The 20,533-nt window shown below is 39.7% G+C and overlaps 1 protein-coding gene across 1 annotated transcript in view; it reads left to right on the top strand.

The window, feature by feature from the left end:
* The first annotated feature begins 832 nt into the window (after positions 1–832).
* The window catches only part of atad2b (ATPase family AAA domain containing 2B), an 88,938-nt gene continuing 69,237 nt past the window's right edge, over positions 833–20,533 (top strand). The window contains exons 1-19 of the mRNA XM_028039720.1: positions 833–1,060; positions 6,066–6,232; positions 6,395–6,426; positions 6,532–6,679; positions 6,898–6,997; positions 7,120–7,249; positions 8,300–8,452; positions 8,553–8,628; positions 8,744–8,845; positions 9,166–9,277; positions 10,050–10,165; positions 10,316–10,490; positions 10,733–10,821; positions 11,690–11,849; positions 12,981–13,071; positions 13,271–13,582; positions 14,835–14,985; positions 15,660–15,846; positions 15,979–16,164. Coding sequence (XP_027895521.1) covers positions 962–1,060; positions 6,066–6,232; positions 6,395–6,426; positions 6,532–6,679; positions 6,898–6,997; positions 7,120–7,249; positions 8,300–8,452; positions 8,553–8,628; positions 8,744–8,845; positions 9,166–9,277; positions 10,050–10,165; positions 10,316–10,490; positions 10,733–10,821; positions 11,690–11,849; positions 12,981–13,071; positions 13,271–13,582; positions 14,835–14,985; positions 15,660–15,846; positions 15,979–16,164 — 2,586 coding nt within the window. The 5' untranslated portion in view covers positions 833–961. The remainder of the gene's footprint in view (positions 1,061–6,065; positions 6,233–6,394; positions 6,427–6,531; positions 6,680–6,897; positions 6,998–7,119; positions 7,250–8,299; positions 8,453–8,552; positions 8,629–8,743; positions 8,846–9,165; positions 9,278–10,049; positions 10,166–10,315; positions 10,491–10,732; positions 10,822–11,689; positions 11,850–12,980; positions 13,072–13,270; positions 13,583–14,834; positions 14,986–15,659; positions 15,847–15,978; positions 16,165–20,533) is intronic.

Raw genomic sequence — 20,533 nt, 5'->3', positions numbered from 1 at the left:
GGTAAGTGGTATGTCCTTCTGGAAAATTAAATCACCATCTCTCCATAAAGGTGGATGTGGTGGACCAACACAAGACAAAAAAAGATTAAATGGCTTCCCCTAACCAGTAGACACTTCACACTGGACCTCATGCAGCTTGGATTCTGCCTCCCTACTCTTCCGCAGATGTAGCTCTGACCTCAGCTACAGTCCATGACTTGTAAATCTCCTTCACACTCTGAAATGACAATTGGTTCATACTCCTATAAAATATGTTGTTATATATATTTGTTGTATATCTTTTTGCAACACTTTATGATGCCACTTTTTCCTTCCACCCAACTTTCCAATAAAATGATTGCTCACAGCACTCTGAACAGACAACTTCTTCATCAATTCAGCAGCCTTAACTATGACTGGGTAATGTAAAATGCGTGTAATTATATTACATACTTTTTTGCTTTTTACTTACATCTTCATAGAAACCGAATTTGTGGTTTTCATTAGCCATATGCTACACCCACTTGCAAAATAAGTAGAAAAAATAAGTAGACATATTTCACAACTTGTGTAATAATTCCATATAAGATGTGAGTTTCCCCTTTTAAACTCAAGTACTAAAATAAGAAGTTTTAGATTATATACTTATTTATTGAGGTGCAGGAGGAAAGCTTGAGTGTCACTCCAAAACTGGTCTGTTTATTGCGCCACTTTTTTTCTGCAAGTGTCAACCAAAAGCGTGTTTTTTTTATGTTAAAATATTTATTGTCTTTTTTTTGGTTTTTTTGGGATGGCAGCCCTGTCAGAAAAAATAAAAATAAAATAATAAAAGCACCTGCCAAAAGGACTCACAGCCGCTTGGGAGGGAGCAGATAGACCGGGAGATAGACAGGGAGAAATGGCGCCTCGATGCTGCGCTCACTGAGGCGGTGTTTGGAGCCGGTTGGAGAGGTTCGGTGAAGACAGTTCAAAGGAGAAAAACATGGAGAACACGAGGAAGAGCCCCCGGACACGGAGCGGCGCCTTCATCTCCTCCAGGACGCGATCGTCATCGAGAAAAGAGAGAAACTCAGAGGAACATGTAAGCCGGTCTCTGTTCTTTTTACCGGGCGAGCTAGCTGGCTCTGCTAGTTGGCTAAGTAGCTGTAGCCCCGGCCTCAAGCTGATCCCATGGATGTCTTATTTACAACAAGATACGTGCAGCAGTTGCACTGACACCCACACAGTGACACAGACAAGAAATAAAACTATTAAATGCAACCAGTCGTGTGCGTGTCATTAGCCTCAAACTTATTATGAAGCTGTTAAAATACAAGCTAGCGACATTAACTCCTGGCTAGCTCCAAGTTGAGTTCCCTTTGTGTTTGGCAATTTTGCCCGGCTGACTTGTTTCACCGTTGTCATCAAAACTCAGTTCTTCAAATGGAGCAATTAAGCTAAAAAAAACATTGCTTCAACTTGGACCCTGTTATGTGGAACGAGCAGAGTAGATGTTTAGTTGACTGCTGAAGGATAAAGCCTTATTTAAGCTAGCGTTGGTGGGGAAATGGCTAGCCTTAGTTAGCTTACAGTGGGGGGAAGGGATCAGGTCCACAACAGTTGGCTGGCTCAGGTCCCGTATTTAGCATGTCTGAACTTGGTGAACTTTTTTAAAATTGTTATTATTGTAAATAACTTCAAGGGCCGTGGACAGGCTGTTCCTGAAATACACGTTTCAAACCCAAAAAGAGTCAACTTTGTGCCCAGTAATGCAGTGCTCCTCTGGCAAACTTTAAGTTGAGATCTTAAGTTTTCGTCCGACTTGCGTCAATCTTTCAGCCTTTTGTCTCAAAGTGTAAACATTGAGAACCGCAAGCCTGAAGATCCTGCATCTATGTTCCTTTTTTTTTTTTTTTACAGCATTAGAAAACATAAATAGGGAGGAGAAGATATATAGTTTCCTTAACGGATCGGCCTTTTCAATGTATTATGACTTTCTTTGTGAATGTTATTGAGTACTGCTTGGCGTCTGCATAGTGTTTTTGATTGCAGAAGTTTCAGTGGGATCTACATATAAAAAAAGTTTGAAAATACCCTTCCTTGACAGTATTAGCTTTAAACAAACAACCTCCATGGCGATTTCAGTGCCTTTGTCATATTGCAGGAACTTCTCTGAAGAGCTCTTTGTTTGGTCACTGTGTTTTATGAGATGAATAATATGCTACCTGTGTGAATAAAACATTGTCCTTCGCTGCGCTGCTTAGTGTAGATACCTCTGCCAAATCTGTGATCTGTTCTTCAGAGCCCACCATCCTCCGTGTTTTCAGATTGCTCCCTGCTCCAGCCACCTTGATTAAAATGAATAGGCCATTAACAGACTTCTGCATAACCTGATGGCATGCTGGGGAGGTAATGTAGTCTTTTGAATTAGCTCTGTTGGAGCATTGAGGCATGAATGTCATTAATTTTAGACTTTTAATGACTTAATTGATAATTTCTTTTTCTTTGTTCCCCTTTGTGGAGCGTTGACACAAACATCCACTTCAGTAACTTAAAGAAATAATTCACCCTTTGAATTTATTGCAGATTTTCTCTAATCCACATGGGGTCAAAATGATATGCAGCAGTTCGTATATGCGAATCCACCCCAATTTAATATTTCTTTAAATGTTTCTGCTCAAGATGCTTCCTGTAGCTATCAGCAAGGCCATGGATAATTCCTGCTTAGTATTTGACCACGCTGCAGCTACCAAACATGGTATTGGCAGCATTGTGATCAGGGTTTGTTTCTATGCCAGTTGTACCGGTGAAGTGGGTGGAGGAATGAATTTTTAAAACTTTACGTTCCGACACAATGCAGTTAAGGCCTCAATACTGTTGATTATTTGTAGACTATTAAAAAAATGCCAGATCTATTTCAGTGAAACAGCCCATTTAAATAAACTCCACCAAATCTGCCAAGGAGAGTGGGCAAACATCCATCCAGAAATATGGCAGAAATTTGATGGTGGCCATTAAAAAGTGTATGATTTCTCTGAAAACATATGGGAAATTTTAAACAAAATGTCATTTGGTGGAGGATAGGTTAGCCTATGTGGATTTAAAAAAATAATAGGACATACATTTCTTCCTCTGATTGCACGGTTTCCCATAACAGCAGTGAGATATGCTTCCACTATCGGTAGTGAAGTTGAACTTGTAAAGATCATTGTCAGTGCTGTTCTAGTGCCATTTGGACAAATACTGTAATTTAGTTTACAGTGAAAAGAATATTACATTAATAAGTTCGCAAATAATCAAACGTTAGTAAATTGAATGACTAAATTCATGCTAAGAACAGTTAAAGAATGTTGGGTTTTAAATTTGATCAGTGTGAGACATCTGTATTACAAACTACAGTATCTTTGCCATATTACTTTTTGCAGAAACATGACTGAGCGCTCTAGGCAAAAAACCCCCCCAACAACTTTAACATATTTTTCTGTGGTAACCTAGTCAGTGTTGGGAAAAGTCAACATCCAGCTACCCCCTTCACTTGACAGTGACTCTTCCAGACAATGGAATCAAAATGCCTTCTCTGGAGGTTGCTCAGCTTCACCAACATCTACTCGCAATTGCAGACAAGGTTCCAGTTGTCGACTGATGACAACCAAGCCACAATGAAATTTATCAAAACCAAGAGAACAGCTGTCTTGGACATCTACCGTTTTGCTCCCCAACTGACAACAAGCCCTAAAATGTCTCTACTCTCCAAGAAACCAAAAATGAAAGATCTTTACGTCCAATTTTTGCAAAAGATGTTAAATAACGATCAACCCTCTACTCCCCATCTGAAAATGAAGAACATTGTCGTCTACACACGATCTGCGTATACCACACAGAAGCCAGAGGAAATGCAGGTCGTTTTTGATTCAAATGGAAAATGTGTTGAAACATTCCTTAACCAAAAGCTTATTAGTGGACCTGATTTGAGCAACTCTCTCTTAGGAGTGCTGAGTGCGTTCGTAAAGAGCCCATGCCCCAGATGGCTAATGTGCAGAAAATATTTCACCGCTTTATTGTGCGTGAAGACCACATAGATAGGGCAAACAAGAACACAAGATAGTTCACAGAGCATCAGTTGAATGTTGGTGACATCGGTTGCTACACCAGAGGAATTAACTGACCTGCTTGTAAGAATACAAAACATGTTGGTATCCTACACCTTCACAAAGTGGCATCGCACTTTTGATACTAAGCATCCTGCAAAGGACTTAAAAAGAGACTCTCTCTGTTTAGAGAAGCATAAGACTCTGTTGGAAGCTATTATCTGACAATTTCACTAATGTATGAAGCGAAACCAAACCAATCACACCTTGGGTAATATTGTTAACAGTCAATAGTCTGTATGGCCCTTTAGGCTTTGTTGCTCCCATAATAAGTTGGGGCTAAACATTGCTAAGGGAACTGTCTTTTGGTGAAAGAGACTGAGAAGTACCCTTATCCTCTGAAAAACAGAGGTTAAGGGTACTTCTGTTTCTGGGTGTCATGGAAAGACACTTTGCGAAATCTTGAAAACCCTCAAATACCAACATACTAACGACCAGACTTACAGGATCGGAGCGTTTCAGTGAGACACCAAACAACCAAAAACTCACAAGTCAAAGTAATCATCATTAAAGCTACCCAACAAAATGCCTACAATGAGAGACGCTGAAAAATCTTACAGAAGAAACCGATGAACGCGTAACAGTAGTCGACAAAGGCAAACTCATACAATGAGAGGCAAGCTCAGACAGCGAGAAACGCCCTCTTACCGCCACACTACTTTTACGTTACTTCAGCGAACAAGTGGATCATCAAGGGAGACTCATAAGTGAAGGAGCTGTCCGTAGTGCTGGATGTCGGACAATCCTGTACTGCTCACACTAGCAATGTTGCCAACATGGAGAGTGAATGATGTTTCTGCTACATTTGAGTAGCAGAAGTTTTCACCAGGACAATTGATTGGAAAAAAACAACAACAAAAAACAACAGAAGAATGTTCAACACTTTGCTGATACCTTTTGGAAAAGGTGAAAAGAATATTTGTCCACCATACAAAGTCATACAAAGTGAACTGAAAGCAGACCTGACGCCAGGGGAGGAGACGTAGTCCTGGTCAAGGACACCAGGGTCAGCAGGAGCGAACAGCCCATGGGGCTACTAATGTAACATTTCCCAGTAGAGATAAGAAAGCATGAACTGGATAAGAGGTGACTGATAAATTGTTCCTTCACCAGTTTAAGAGATTATTATTATTTTGCTTGCTGAGACTGAGTGAAACTTCCTTCATACTGAATGGCCTGCTATGTTTGAGTAGGTTGTGTTGACTTTTGTAATGATGTAAAGTGATTGTATTAAGCAGGGAGTGTGATGTGTATCTATTTTTAGTGGAAATAAGTTACCTCAACAAGTTGACAAACGAGTACACAGTTGGCAAATTGTATGACTAAATTCATGCTGAGAATGGTTAAAATCTTTTGGGTTTGAAATTTGATCAGTGTGTTGTAAGCAATTTTCGCCATGTTGTTTTTGGCGAAACATGATCGAGTGAGCGCTCCAAGCAGCAAACTGTCTTTGGCCCATATTTCTCTGATTACCTTGTCAACGAGAATTTAGGCAGTTTGGAGAAATTAACCAGCTCACAAACACTCTCAATGGATTTGTTGCGATTTTTACCTTTGAAAACTTTTGGCTTTGTAAGTATTTATTTGTTCGGATGACACTGAGACATTTTGATGTTTTTTTTTCCCTTTGGTTCCTAAAATGTAAATAGATGTGTGCATTGGCTAGTAATCTCTCTTTCTGTTACATTTCAGTTACAAAACCATTTTAAATGTAGCAAGTGTTTTAGTTTGTAATGTATTTTTTCCCCGCTGTTGTGTTTCAGCTACAATAAATCAATTTGCAAAAGATCTTCAGTTGTTCGATGGCTGTCTAGCTACACACAGTCACTTGTTGTGAGGACAACACAATTGGCATTCTTCCTATTCTAAGCCCTTTTTCCTGAAGTTGTTCCTCCAAGCCTTGTGCTCTCTCTTTTGCTTCCTGCTCAACTTTTGTTTTTCTCTGTGTTTGCACAACAGAAGGAGCCCAGCAGTGATGCGAGCAGTCCCAACAGCCCACGGTTGGCACCCCCTGCCAAACGAACGCGCCGGCAGACGGCCTCCGAGCCAAGCTCCAGTGACACTTCGCCGTCCCCTCAGGCAAAGGGCCAGAGGGTCAGCTGGGGCTTGCCAACCTACCGCACCCGGTCAGTGGCTCGGATTTGTTTATTGTGAATTAATTTTCAGCTCAACGTCCAACTGCCTTTTTGTAAAAATCCTAAAAGCGAGAACGCAAATTATTATTTGCCCTCCTCCCTTCCAATCTTCAACAAATCTCATACTTTCTTCTTAATGTTTTCTTTTACCAGGCTGTCTTCTCGCATAATGCAAAATGGACACGGTAATTCTGTTTTTTCTTTCTTTCTTCTGCTTCATGCATTGAGAAAAAAAAAAATCTAATAAATAACGAAAATAAACAAATCTTTTGAATCTTTCGACGCTGCAGCGCAAAGGAATCACAGGAGTGAGGAGAGCGGAGGGGCCGATCACTCCCGAATGAACGGCCACGTGGAGCTGAAGAGGAGCTGCCGGGTGAGGAAGAGCCAATTCCAGCACCTCAATCAGAGCCTGCTGTTCGACCAGCTGGTCAACAGGTATCTGGAAGCCGTACTTTTGCCTTTGCAAATCCTGCGTCAGACAGCGGAGAAGCTGGGAATGATAGCAACGCAAGCACATTGTGTGTCGTGTGAAGAATGGCAAACTTAAAACATGAAATAAAACTTTTGAGTTCAGGGCTGGGGTGTTTGCTGTATTGCCCTATAAATGCTTAGTGTTTGCCATCCACTGTTTGTCTTTGTCTGTCTGTGTGAAGCACCGCCGAGGCCGTCCTGCAGGAAATGGACAACATCACCAGCATCAGGCAGAACCGTGAGCTGGAGCGACTTCGCATGTGGAACGGAGAAACGGAGGAGGTGAGCGGTGCTCGCAGCAAAAAACCCCAAAAAGAAAAAGCACAAACCGAGACTGTAACGTGAACACAAGCGGTTGCGTTTGTTTTTATTTTTATTTATTTATTTATTTTTGCTTCTTTCAGGAAAATATGGACATGTATTCTCGAGTGAAGCGCAGGAAATCGATGCGTAGGAGCACTTTCAACATGCCTGCGCACCACAAAGTCATGAGCAAGGATGAGGAAGAAGAGGAGGAGGAAGAAGGGACGGAAGGTACATCCAAAGCTTTGCTTCTCAAAATACTGCAAATTTTAAGCCCGGCATTAATGCCATTAAGGTTTTATGGGTTGCTTTTTTTTTTTTTCAATAAAAACAGGCAAAATAGCACTCAGTGGAAGCTACGCATTAAAGACTACAGAACCATAATTGTATGACGGCAGCAGTCTTCACTGTGAATGTTGTTAAGAAGTGAAGAATTGTCAAAGTTAGCTACTTTCAGAACCAGCGAGGTGTGGATACATGCAGTCAAAAATGTAAGAATCTTTTTAAAATGGAAACCGTTTTGTGTCTGACTCGTTGAGACCAGAAATGAAATCTTCTAGTGGCATCGGCGGATCAAAACCTTTAAATCTCCCCACAAAATTCTGAGTGGGACATCACTGGTTTTCTCACATAAAGCAAAGCGGACCCAGAACTGATATAATAATGTAATTTCAGCTTAGAGTCAGGGGTTTTAGATTCTCATCTAGAGCTGGTTAAATTCAGTCCAAATTTCTTACCTTGAATCAGATGCTAACTTCAGCGTCAATAGGCCTCAAAGTGTCAGTCATATGACGTTGTGTTTTTAACCACTGAAATAGATATAATAAGTTGTAAAGTATGTTAAAACGTGTGAGCAGTGGAAAAATATTTTAGATATTTTTAGATTTTGAAAAGAAATTAGCTAGTTGCAATGTCTGGCAGTATTTTGTTACAGGACTTACAAAACCTTGTCTTATCTATAAATCTTGTTTCTAATTTAATAGCTTTGTGTCCTAAAATTCTACTATCCTATAAATTTAAAAGTAACAGAGGCTTTGTCCGTGCTACTGTCGGACAACCTTTGTTTTGTGATGCTTTAATTTGGCTAGATCTGCTTGTACCTACTTCCACAGTACTGCAGTGGAAATAGGTTTTGCTTTTGCATTGTTACCATTTTGGATTTCGCTCATAAAAAGTCAATAAGGTGGAATCACCCTGTGTGAAACAGGCTTTTCACTGTTCTGTCTTTTTGAGCGTGCAATCTCTCACTTGAAGTTTGTAAGCGTCACCTCATGCTTTCAGAGTCGAACGGCGAAGAGGAGGAGGAGGAGGACGCAGAGGATGACGATGAAGACGACGAAGGGGATGAAGCTGAGGAGGCCGGGGAGGAAAACGATAGGCCGTACAACCTGAGGCAGCGGAAGACGGTGCAAAGATACGAAGCGCCACCGATCGGTATTTAGTCTTTCGCGTTTTCGAACCTGGGCTTTTTCATTTTTGGTCGCCTAACTGGTTTGTTGTGTAACGGGCAGTCGCGTTGTGTTTGCCTTTCCAGAGCCTGTGAACAGAAAACAGAGCAACCCGTCGCTTTTTGACACCCACAGATCCCCAGCAAGAAGAAGCCATATTAGGTGGGCTGCGATTTTTTTTCCAACATAAGTTCAATATATTTAGCAGCGTATCATTAAAATGAATATAAAACTAAAATGAAGCAGTATTAGATGAAGTTTGTTGCATTTTTCCCAGAGTGAAGAAACATGCCATCCACAGCAGTGACACCACCTCATCATCTGACGAAGAACGCTTTGAGCGAAGGAAAAGCAAGAGCATGACTCGGGCCAGGAACAGGTGTCTACCGTTGCTTTCTTTCTCATAGCTTTTTATCATCGTTGCTCTGTGCGGTGATTTTTCATTTTAGTGTAACAAAAACACATTGTGTCGAAGGCTGGAGTTTTGATCGCTGTTTTTTTCTTGTCCTGTTATATTTCAAACCACGGTTGTAATAGGTGAAAACTTTAAATATGGAAATTTTATTTGAAGTTTTTTTTTTTTCTCTAATCGTCTTTCAAGCAGATCGGTTATTTTTAGTTACACTTTTCCCACAGAGGTAAAAAACCCCCCAAAAAACAAACAAAAAAAAAAATAATACAGGCGATTTATCTCAACAGATGTTTACCCATAAACCTGACGCCTGACAGCTTGTCCAGCGGCGTGCTGCGGGACAGGGTTAAAGTGGGCACCAGCTTGGCTGATGTGGACCCCATGAACCTTGATAATTCGGTGAGTGGAAACACTAACAAGTCAAACTCAGCTTTAATGTGGACGTTTCAATGTGCTGAGGCATGCAGAGTCTTCTGACTGTAATGTTGGCCAAACTTTGTTCACATTTTGTCATTGTACAACCACAAACCTGACCCAATAATGACTCCCACATTATTGGGAAGTGAAAGGGAAACGACACATGGGGGGGGGGGAATCCGTGTGCATATAGTTTCAGGCCTGGTTACTTTGGTAACGGTTGATTTCTAATGAAATAAAAATGTCTACTTGTGACATGCAAACTCCGTAGACAAAAATGAACTCTACATCTCACTCCATGCCCATCATAACACACGGTGGTGGCAGCATGAGACTGTGGGGGAAGCTTTACTTCAATGAGAACAGAAAATGTAGTCGGTTTTATGGGAAGATGAAGGAAGAAGTTTATTATTACATCTTCTGTTTTTTTCTATTGCAGAATTCAACATAGGATTGACAAAATGGGGTTGAAATATATGCATTTTTTATTATTCTTTTAAAGCTATTTGTCATTTTCCTTCCGCTTTACAATGATCTACAACTGAGTCGGTCTGTCAAATAAAACTTGAAAAAAAAAACCCATTGAGAAATCGATCATATTGGTGGTCATAAATACTTTTACAATAGACTGCGTTTTCTGTTACAAAAATGAGCCACTCTTTAGTTCTTAGAGATTAGTAAAGCAACAAGATGTGTGACTGACTTTTTTTCACTTTTCCATGTGTTGCAATATGTATATTTGTCTTTTTCTTAGGTGAGGTTTGACAATGTGGGTGGCCTCAGCAATCACATTCAGTCTCTGAAGGAGATGGTAGTGTTCCCTCTGCTCTATCCTGAGGTCTTTGAAAAATTTAAGATTCAGCCTCCCAGGTGAGAGGAACTCCAAAAAAATATTGCTTAGTCATTATTTTTTGATGAAATGAACATTGGGGAGGGAGTTTACGAAACTGAAGTAGATTTATTTAAAAAAAAAAAAGCTACAATAATTGGTATTCTTCTCCCTCCACCCCCTGTTTTTAGAGGGTGTTTGTTCTACGGACCCCCAGGAACAGGAAAGACTCTGGTTGCGCGGGCTCTTGCCAACGAGTGCAGTCAGGGAGATAGGAAGGTCGCTTTTTTCATGAGGAAAGGAGCCGACTGCCTCAGCAAATGGGTCGGAGAATCAGAACGGCAGCTACGCCTCCTCTTTGATCAGGTCAGCTACCTTTCTGTACTCTGATTTCGGATGGACTAGCAACAGCACAGCAGTCTCATTTAGCTGTCTCTCTGGATGTTCTCACATGGATTCATTTCTGCTGTTGAGCAAAACAAACCTCCATACAATACACACACAAAAAAAACAACTAAACTATTTAACAATTTTTCATGAAAAATATGTACTAAAGTTTCACCTTTTTATTGTGTGTGATTTTTGTTTTCTCTTTTTTTCCCCCCAAGGCTTACCTGATGAGGCCATCAATTATTTTCTTCGATGAGATCGATGGTTTGGCTCCGGTTCGCTCCAGCAGGCAAGACCAGATACACAGGTAAAGCAAGTAGTTTGTAGTCTTTTTGGTTAGTTTAATGGCTCTGTACCATATTTCTTGGTGCATTTTATGTTTATTTTTATTTATTTTTGTACTTTTTATATTTTGATACTTTTTAGTTTGCATGTCTTTTTATATTCACATGCTTGCTGTAACATTAATTCATCATTTTAATAAATCTGAATCTGAATATAAAGCGACATGAGTTGTCTGCATCCGTCAAACATTTAAGTGACCGGCGTCATTTATTTTCTTTACTGAACCATTTGACTGGAGTGGGGATATAATGCAAAACGATTTGTTTGTCATTGTCATTTGCAGCCAAATTTTCTGAAAAACTTACTTAAATTAGAACTCCACCAATCAGTTTTGTGGCAGGTTTTCAGTGTGTGTTGTTTTTTTTTTTTTTTTAAGGTTTGAGCTCTCATTACAGATTTTAGCTGAGTTTCATTTCCCATCAAAAACTATGATAATCTGCATTAAAATATTTTTCCTCTATTTCTGCTGTGAGTTATTTACATTAGGAGTTTGTGTTTGCTGTAAAACATGGCTTTTAATAACTTAAAACCAAGATTGTACAATAATGAGTTGATTTATGTAAAATCAACTTTTTAAAAAAATATTATTGAACGTCCAAAGTGTCCGGTCACCGGTCACATCAATTAGTGGAACTTGGCCGAAATGAGTGCTGTGATGTAGCATTTTAATTTTGGATTGTAATTTAAATGAAAATAGCTGATTCTCTGCAAAGATCCGCTCTAGTTGCCATGCGAAGGAAATACTTTGAAGGCGTAGTTTTGATGGAGCTGAACAGCCAGTGACTGATCAATAACTCTGCATTAAGTTCCTTCTCATTCCCCGTTCACAGCTCTATTGTCTCCACGCTCTTGGCCTTAATGGACGGCCTGGACAGTCGCGGGGAGATAGTTGTCGTTGGTGCTACAAACAGACTCGACTCTATCGACCCGGCACTCAGGAGGCCTGGACGCTTTGACCGGGAGTTTCTCTTCAGCTTGCCAGACAAGAAGGTGAGGCTGCAGCAAAACTTGATGCTGTCAAATAATGGTTGCACTTTTCTTTGTACTTGGATGTTTTCTCAAGTGGGGAGGAAGCACACAAGATGTGTAACTCAGCATTTCACAGTCTTTGTTAGGCCTTTGCATTTATGACTCAGCTACAATTTTATTTATAAGAAAAACAATGGGACAGACAAAAAAAAAGAAGATTGTTCTTTTAAGTATTTTGAGGTGTTCCAAATTGCATACATGCTGTTAGATTTTGGCAAATGATGCGTGCTTGCACCCCGGTTTTGAAAAGTCAACAAGTGTGAAATTGGCAGAAAAAGGAGAGGACAAGTCGGTTAGTTTTTGTGTGGGACCAGGAATAATTTGTACTCAGGTTTTGTTGTTGCAACATCTTAAAATGTATTTTAATTTCTTCTGTAAATTTGTTTCAGTTTTGTGATTTTTATTACATCTTGTCATTTATATCTTTTTTTAGTACTTGTTCCTGAGATTGTTGGACATTTTGTTGATAATTTTATTTGTTTACATAATTTTTTTTAATACATATTAGCCCTTTAAAACAAACTGTAAAGAGCCTTTAAAAAGAAAACTTTTCTTTCTCTACTCATTGAACTTTAATTTAATGTATTAATTTAATCTAAAGGTCCAACAAGGGTTGGAATTTTTATTTTATTTTATTTTTTTTATGACAATTCACATTTCAAGTTCAAAAAAGGTGTTTGTTTGTTTGAACAATGCTGATTTCAAAATCAACCAAAATAATGCTAATTTTATGTATAATTTCCTCTTCCTCTGTGTTTTCATATAACTTGTTGATAACTGAGCTCACTTGATGTTTTCCGTCTGGTTCCATTCCAGCCTGTCGGGACGAAACTTGTTAAAAAATATTTTCTGCTGCTTTGAGAATCATTGGAGTAGATATTTCTAAAATTCAAAAACGTAACTCTTTCTCTAGTTTGGGGTTCATTTTTCTTTAAACCGTGCCATACCTCTCCAAATTTTATTGTTGATGCTGCTGTGCATTTGTCAGTCATTAGGAGATGTTTTTACTTTTTGACAATAAGATGGATTTGCTTTGCTTTGCTGTATTTAATCACCGCTGCTGTTTTTTTTTTTTTTTTGTCCTGACTTAAGGCCAGAAAGCAGATTCTGGAGATCCACACGCGGGACTGGGACCCCAAACTATCTGAGCCATTTCTGAATGAACTTGCAGAAAAATGTGTCGGTAAGAGTCACTCATAATACGAAGCAGTATGTCGTCTGGAGTGCCGATGCCAAAATAAAAACGCCCAGGGTTAACATAGATCTGCAGAGCGCATTATAGAATTTCATCAAACTGACGCTGGAGCAGTCAGGCGGTGTAATCAAACCAAAATACGAGAGGGAGAGGGAATAATTGACTGTTTATGCACCTTTTCTTCCAGGCTATTGTGGTGCTGACATCAAAGCACTTTGCACAGAGGCAGCCTTGATGGCGTTGCGCCGCCGATACCCGCAGATCTACGGCAGCAGTGTCAAACTGAAGCTGGACGTGGCGTCCATCGTCCTTGGGCCCGGCGACTTCAGCAAGGCAATGAGGACGATTGTCCCGGCCTCCCAGAGGGCCCTGGCTCCCGCGGGCCGGGCCCTGTCCCCCACCCTCAGGCCCCTGTTGGGCTGCTCCTTCTCCTCGGTGCTGAAAACTCTTCTGAGAGTCTTCCCCCACGCTCAGTGCACTGACAGGGACAACCTGCACGGTAAGAACGGGCAATTTTTGAAGCTGCGCTCCTCTAGCGCCTCATGTTCTCTCGCCGCCCCTCTCAATCGTCGCTTGGGTTTCCCGCCGGCGTGTTGTTGGATTTGATTATCTTCGTTTTCCCAACCTTATTACCACAGCTCTTTGTATCGCCCTCCCACTCTGATCATATTGTGTGCGCGTTCGCCTCACTTCCCTCTAAAGGTGGTGCCGTGGAGACGGAAAACCTCATCATTTTGTGTGCACAGTAACTCTCAACCCCCAAGCCCCTCCGCCCCACGTCCACAAAGGGGCATTTACAGCAGATTAGGCTTAATGGAAAACTTCACCAGCTGGGAGTCGTTTCTTCAGGAAGTTGAACTTGTTGCACCAAAACATGGCTGCGGCTGCAACTGCCGATTATTTTAGTCCTCGGTTAGTCAGACAATTAATCAATTATCGGATGAAAAAAATTGGCACATTCTGCCTATTTTTCATTTAACCATTTAATCCTTTTTCATACAATATAATAAATGCAAAAAAATAAAAATAAACAAATAATTCAATCATTTAGTAATGGGTACAACCACGACTTTGTTCCTACAGCTATTTCTCTTTTTAATGTCGGGACAAGGTACGGGGACTCGCATCTGTTTGTTCCATACATCACTGATGTTTGTAGCAGCTGTCGGTCGACAATGATAGACACTGCGTACTTATCCCATTATGTATTGATTTATATTTGATGCATTTTTTGGTATCTTTTATTATAGTTTTTTTTTAATTATTACTTTTTAACTTTTGATACTTTGTCTTTTAGTTGTTGTACTTACTGTAACATTAATTGCCTGTTTTGAACATGAATGAATCTTAATCTGAATTTTTTTAAGTAAGAAAATGAGCATTTGATTGCCTAAAATGCAATAACATAGCATTCCTTTAGTGAGCCTAAACAGATTTACAGACAAATGTTTTTTTTAAAATCTTAGACGCATTAATCGTTTACCAAATTAGTTGACGATTTTGATAATCGATTAATCCAATTAAACGCGTCAGCCTTAAAATGGCACAAACGCCTTGCGTAGCTTTTGCTTTTCGAGGATGTTTATATCTCTAGACTCCACTTTGAATTCAAAGTCTTTGTTAATGTCAAAGTTAGAGCTCGTCTAATGAAAAGCGCTTGTAGCAGCAAACTTTTGGTGGTAAATAAGGCTTATAAAAGTGTGTTTACTGCACACCAACGGTTCTTTAAGCGGCGTTCTTCTCTATGACAGCCGGTGACAATCAACTGCTGGAAGAGGAGTTTTACAGCGACGACGACAATGAGGATGGCTCCGCCTCCATTTACGAAGTTCCGCCTTCTGCATGCCCAAAGAGTCACCTCTCCTCTTCTGCAATGCACAGACCCTTCCTCCACTTCTCCTCGTGAGTTTGACGAGAACGACTCTGCTAATACATCTTTATTTGCTTTTTATTTATTTTTAAATTGGGCATCTGCTGTAATTGTCACGAGCGGTGAAAGCTGCACTGGCGGGAAAGAAGTTTGTTTATTCGCCTGTCTTAAAAACAAGCAGCGTGGCATGTTCGGGACTGTCTCGAGACATTTTTATGTTTATCATTTGAGTCTCCCACTGTACGTGAAAAGACATGAAGCTTAAATATTAAACAGCCAGTTATGAAAGGCTTAAACACGAGAAATCAAAACTCGCTTTGATATGCTTCTAACAAGAAGACCTTTAATTTCAAATTTAATATGCATATACAGACTCTTGCAAAAATACTTTTTATGCATTTAATCATATTTTCAGGGTACTTATTTGATGCAAAAAGTCGAGAAAATAGCAAATATAAAATTTCAAATCATACTGTCAGTTTACATATTTTCTATTAACAATAACTGAAATTTATCAAGACGACGTATCAAAATTCTAATAGGAAATTTTTCACAATACATGATAAAAGCTACAATAAATGCCCAACCCTATTGAAGACGTGTAAATACTTCTGTTTAGTAAGAAAAAAAGACCTAGACGTCTGCAGTAGGTTGCTCTGTTTTCCTGAGTTGCTGCAGAAACTTGACAATGTCATGTTGCTTGCAGCTCTTCACTTCAGCAGCCCACAGCGTACCGGCCCCGCATGCTGCTGGCAGGGGCCCCGGGTTCTGGACAAAGCTCCCACTTGGCTCCTGCCTTGCTCCACCACCTAGACAAGCTACCAGTGCACCGCCTGGACTTGCCCACCTTGTACTCCGTCAGCGCCAAGACGCCGGAGGAGTCCTGCGCTCAGGTAAAAAAAAACAAAAAAACAATCTCAACCTGGAAAATATAGTTTTTTTTTTGGTTAAATTTGTTGACGTTTAGCCTCAACGGACTTCGGCTTCGTTTCGCTGTTTGAGCCGCCTTTGTTCTCCGTTTGTAGGTTTTCCGTGAGGCCCGTCGAAGTGTTCCCAGCGTGGTGTACATGCCTCATATCTCAGAGTGGTGGGACACGGTGAGCGACACTGTGAAGAGCACCTTCCTCACCCTGCTGAACGATGTGCCCTCCTTCAGCCCGGTCCTCATCCTCGCAACTGCCGAGACTCAGTACTCCAGGCTGACAGAGGAGGTAGGAACACGAGCACAACAAAGAGTCGACAGGAAATTGAAAACACTGACAGATATTATTTCAGTTGAGGCCGGAGGAAATGGAAATGTATAAGGCTTCTGATCCTTAGGAAGTGTGCTTTTGCTTTGTTGCAGTATTTTTGATGTGACATATTTTGGTGTTGAGGATTTCCTTTTATTTTTAAAACAAGATTCTTAGTTTTGCACACAATGTTTGAGTTTTTAAAAAAACTTGAGGGGGAAACGCTTTTGATCGTCTTGCAAAACTCATGTTGAACCACAGCAGTCTGTTTCGTTTGTGTATTCAAGTATTTTTTATTTACAATTGGTTGCTGATTTCAGGTAGTTCTTTTTTGGCCAAAATTGGTTTGCATTTATACTTATCTAATTTTATATTTTCTTTGACACACAACACGTGTTGATTTTGTACATGTTTACGCACGGATATATTTTTTTATTCTAAAAATCAACTCAGTTTTGAGCGTACATAATTATTTGGCCAAATCCAAAAAAGAAAAAGAAAAGAAAAAGAGAGAAACAGCACAAAATGTGGAATATAGTCTGTGATATTGTTATCGAGGTATTTATAAAAAAATATCGTAATATCATTTTCTAGTAATACCCCGTTCCCCCTTTTCTCTCATCTCTTCTTTGGTTTATTGTTTGTGTTTTTTCTTCCTGAAAGCATAAACAGAGTCAGGCCGCCTGCTGTGTTGGTGTGCAAGGAAAAGGTTCAGTTGCAGAAAAGGTTTACAGTTTCAGAAATGGTACAAAACAAGGTCATCTCTGGTCAGGCAACAGAAGCCGTTTAATTAGGTCTGAGGTTTGGCAGCCTGAAATCTTGACCCTAAGCCACGTACTCTGTATAGAAATGCTCAGGCAGGTTGCAGGCCTCCTGTCTGTTTTTGTCGCGGTGCGTTCCTGTGCGCCTGGTGTTTCGGCAAGGCCTTTAACCCCCGAACCCAGGTCCAAGCTAACTTAGGCTATCGGGGGGGGATTCTTTATGTTTTTTTTTTTTTTTCTCCGAAGAGTTTTTGCGGTGCTAGTGGCTCGTATTTTTTCTACAGTAGGCAGACAGGAAGGAGAGTGAGGAGAGGGGGGAAGACATGCGGCAAAGGTCGTCGGGACCGGGAGTCGAACCCGCGACGTCCGCGTCGAGGACTAAGGCCTCCAAACATGGGGCGTGCTAACCCCCTGCGCCACCACAGCACGTCCCGGGATTCTTTATGTTTTTGACCGATAAGGATTGAAGGGGTTCTCCTCATTAACCTCTCAGTTCTAGTTTGAACTGTTTTGTGTGTGATTTTCATGGCTCCTTTTATGCTTCTTTTGTACTTTTCACAATGCCCATTTTTTTCTTACACATCATTGAAATTTTTTAATAAGATTTTGGTTTTACAGATACAGACAACTCTAATCTAAAACTTGATCTGAAAGTATTTATTTGGGGATGGTTTGTCTAAGCCTTATGTAGAAAATAATGTTTTTTTTTTTGGATTCTTGGAAGTTTGAACATACGATGGAGTATTAGAGACACACTAATAAAATAATTTTAAAAAACTAAATTACGAGCATAAAGTCATAGAATTACAACACGAAAGCCTTAATATTATGAAAACAAAGTCAAAATAATACAAGATTAAAGTCATAGTATTACGAGAATAGCTATAAAGTTAGGACTTTATTTTCAAAATATTGTGACTTTATTCTGTTCTCATGTTATTTCGACTTTATTCTCGTGATATTCTTAATTTGTTCTCGTAATATTATGACTTTATTATTATCATCTTATGATTTTATTCTCATAATTATATTTATTTATTTATTTTTTTATCAGAATGGCCCTTATGCTCTGTCGTGCGAACATGTTTTAGTCGGTGTTTTGTTTTTTACGAACTCTTGGCGCACCAGTGCAAAAAGTTAAACAGTGAGACTCCATTTCATCAAACTGAATGTCCTATCAGTACGCAAACTGTCATTATACTCGAAATACTTCGGTGAGCAATTATTGCATCATTAAAAATCTTTTGAATAGTTTTTTTTAGTATATATCCAGCACCCTAATAATGGCCAAACCCTGCTTCTCTTTTATACTTCTGCACATTTTCGGTCAACCTGGTTGTTTTTCTGCTGGCTCTCACACATTGGCCCAATAATTCTTCTCAATCATTTTGCATCCATACCCAGCCACGCATAAGTAATTTATTGTAATTAAAATAATAGTGTTTGTATATAATCAGCGGCTGCTGCTGATTTCAAATTCTCAATTAAACTTCAGGCTGTTTAGTGAAAATCAACATTCGGTTGAGACTTTTTAAAGGTTAGATGAGCACAGCAGTGCTATGATGCAAGAGTTTCTACATGCTGTTTTTTTTTTTTGGAGCCTAGAACTGGAATATTTAATGCCTGGAATCATTGAATCGAGGGTTGCAGAACTTTCTGAATTTTATTTTTCAGCAATTTTCCTTTTGTTTTTGAACCCAATAAATCGAGGAGTGCAGCAGTTCCACTGTGGACATGTTCCTGTCATCGACACGCCTCTGTGGAACATGTTTTGAACCAAAATGGCCATTTTGGTTGTTTTACTCTCCAGCGTTGAGAACACAGTGACAGCTGCTTCCTCAGCTCCAAACCGCAGCAGGGAAGCGGGCAGCGTCCCTCCAGAACCAAATGGACTCTACGGGCTGGGTTCCAGCTCTGTGGCCGCCCTGCTTCCCTGAGCAGCTGTCCATTCTGCTTAGACGGAGCTTTATTTCTGTTATAGCGCAATAAAACGAAAATATATTAATCGTGATGTGGTAGCTGTAGCTGGAGAGACACTGTGTTATATTTTTAGCACTTTTATTTTTTATATGGAAGAGAAGGGAAAACAAGTGTAAGTCATACATGATCAGAAGCTTGTAGAAGGCAAATAGCTGTCGGGTGGATTTGCCTCTCTTCTTTTTTTATTTCCCTTAAGAAAGTGCATGAAACGAGAGATGTTCAGATTCAATTTTTTCACTTCCGATACCGATATTTGAGATTTAGTATCAGCCTGTATCGATCCAATATAGAGAAACGGTGCTGAATTGACTTAAAATGTTTTATTTTTTTGTTTTTTTAAAAAAAAACCATATATAATTGTACTGAATTACAAATTTATTTGATAACTCTGCACCAGCACGGCACACTGAAATACACCAATAGCTTCGCAGGCCTGGTCAGACATGTTAAAGCTATTTTAATTTGTTCAGTCAGTGTCATTAGGAGCATAACAGCCAATGGGAAATAAATAATAAAGACACCGAGGCTGACAGAAACACCAGGTTGAGTGCCTTGGTCAATTATGTGGAAAAATAAACGTCAACACACCCTTCAAGTGGTTCAGGAAGTACAATTAGAAATTCTAAATGTAATGTAAAATAGATAATAAAGCATGATAATACAAAGTATAGAATTAAACTGAATAGATCTGTCCTTACGGAAACCAAAAACGATCTAGAATATTTTTTTGGGTACCGATACAGATAATGCTATCGGATCAGTTCATCTCTACATGAAAATCAAATCTACAATGCAATAGAAAAAGAAAACAAGTTTTTGTTGCAACACTTTAAAAAGAGTAGAATGTAACATGGAGATTTGCATCTCAAAATTTAGCTTCTTTAAGACGTATAATTGAAGAAGATGAAAAAGGAAATACATTTTTTTCATGTCTTTCTGCCATAAGCGTTAACTATTTACATTAGATGCAAGGGGGAAACATCACACCATATTTCTTCGAGCGTAGTTGCCCTAAATAAGCATTTTGCTATTTTAAAACAAAGACTTGACAAGGAGTTGACATTTTAAGCTGTCGTTGGCTTCTTATATTATCAACCGGCTTTTGGAAAACAGCATTTTCCTGTGTCTTCTCCCTGGAGAATGTGGATCCTTACCGTGGAGATTTCCCAAAAGACAGCCATCGTTTCCAAATCCAGCATGTTCTCTGACAGGGAGAGGTTGAAGGCTCAAATGAATAAAACATAACACATTTGCTGTTCTGCAGTCAGCCTTCCTGTTATCTGCTGAAAGTCTCTCTCACTCGCAGCGTAAATAAACTGCGGCTTTGTCTCAGGGTGCCATCGAAAATACCGTTTGTCCAAGCAGACATCTTGGTTAAAATGCAGGGTGGTTTTGTTTTCGCTCTCTCTGCTGCCCTTTTCTCCACTTAATGTTTTTTACATATTAGGTACAAAAAAAAAATTGCTGACCACTTCATTCAGAAAACATTTAGATACTACAATGTTTTGTAGAGTTATCAAAATCAGAACAAATGGAATTCCTTTTTTTTTTCTTCAGCTTGCAGAGTTGTGTGCAGGGAGATGGAGATGTTTTGAAACAAATCTGAT

This window comes from Xiphophorus couchianus, chromosome 15 (genome assembly GCF_001444195.1).
Source record: "Xiphophorus couchianus chromosome 15, X_couchianus-1.0, whole genome shotgun sequence".
NCBI lineage: Eukaryota > Metazoa > Chordata > Actinopteri > Cyprinodontiformes > Poeciliidae > Xiphophorus > Xiphophorus couchianus.
Note: the sequence above shows the minus strand (reverse complement) of the source record. Positions and strands in the feature narration are given on the sequence as shown.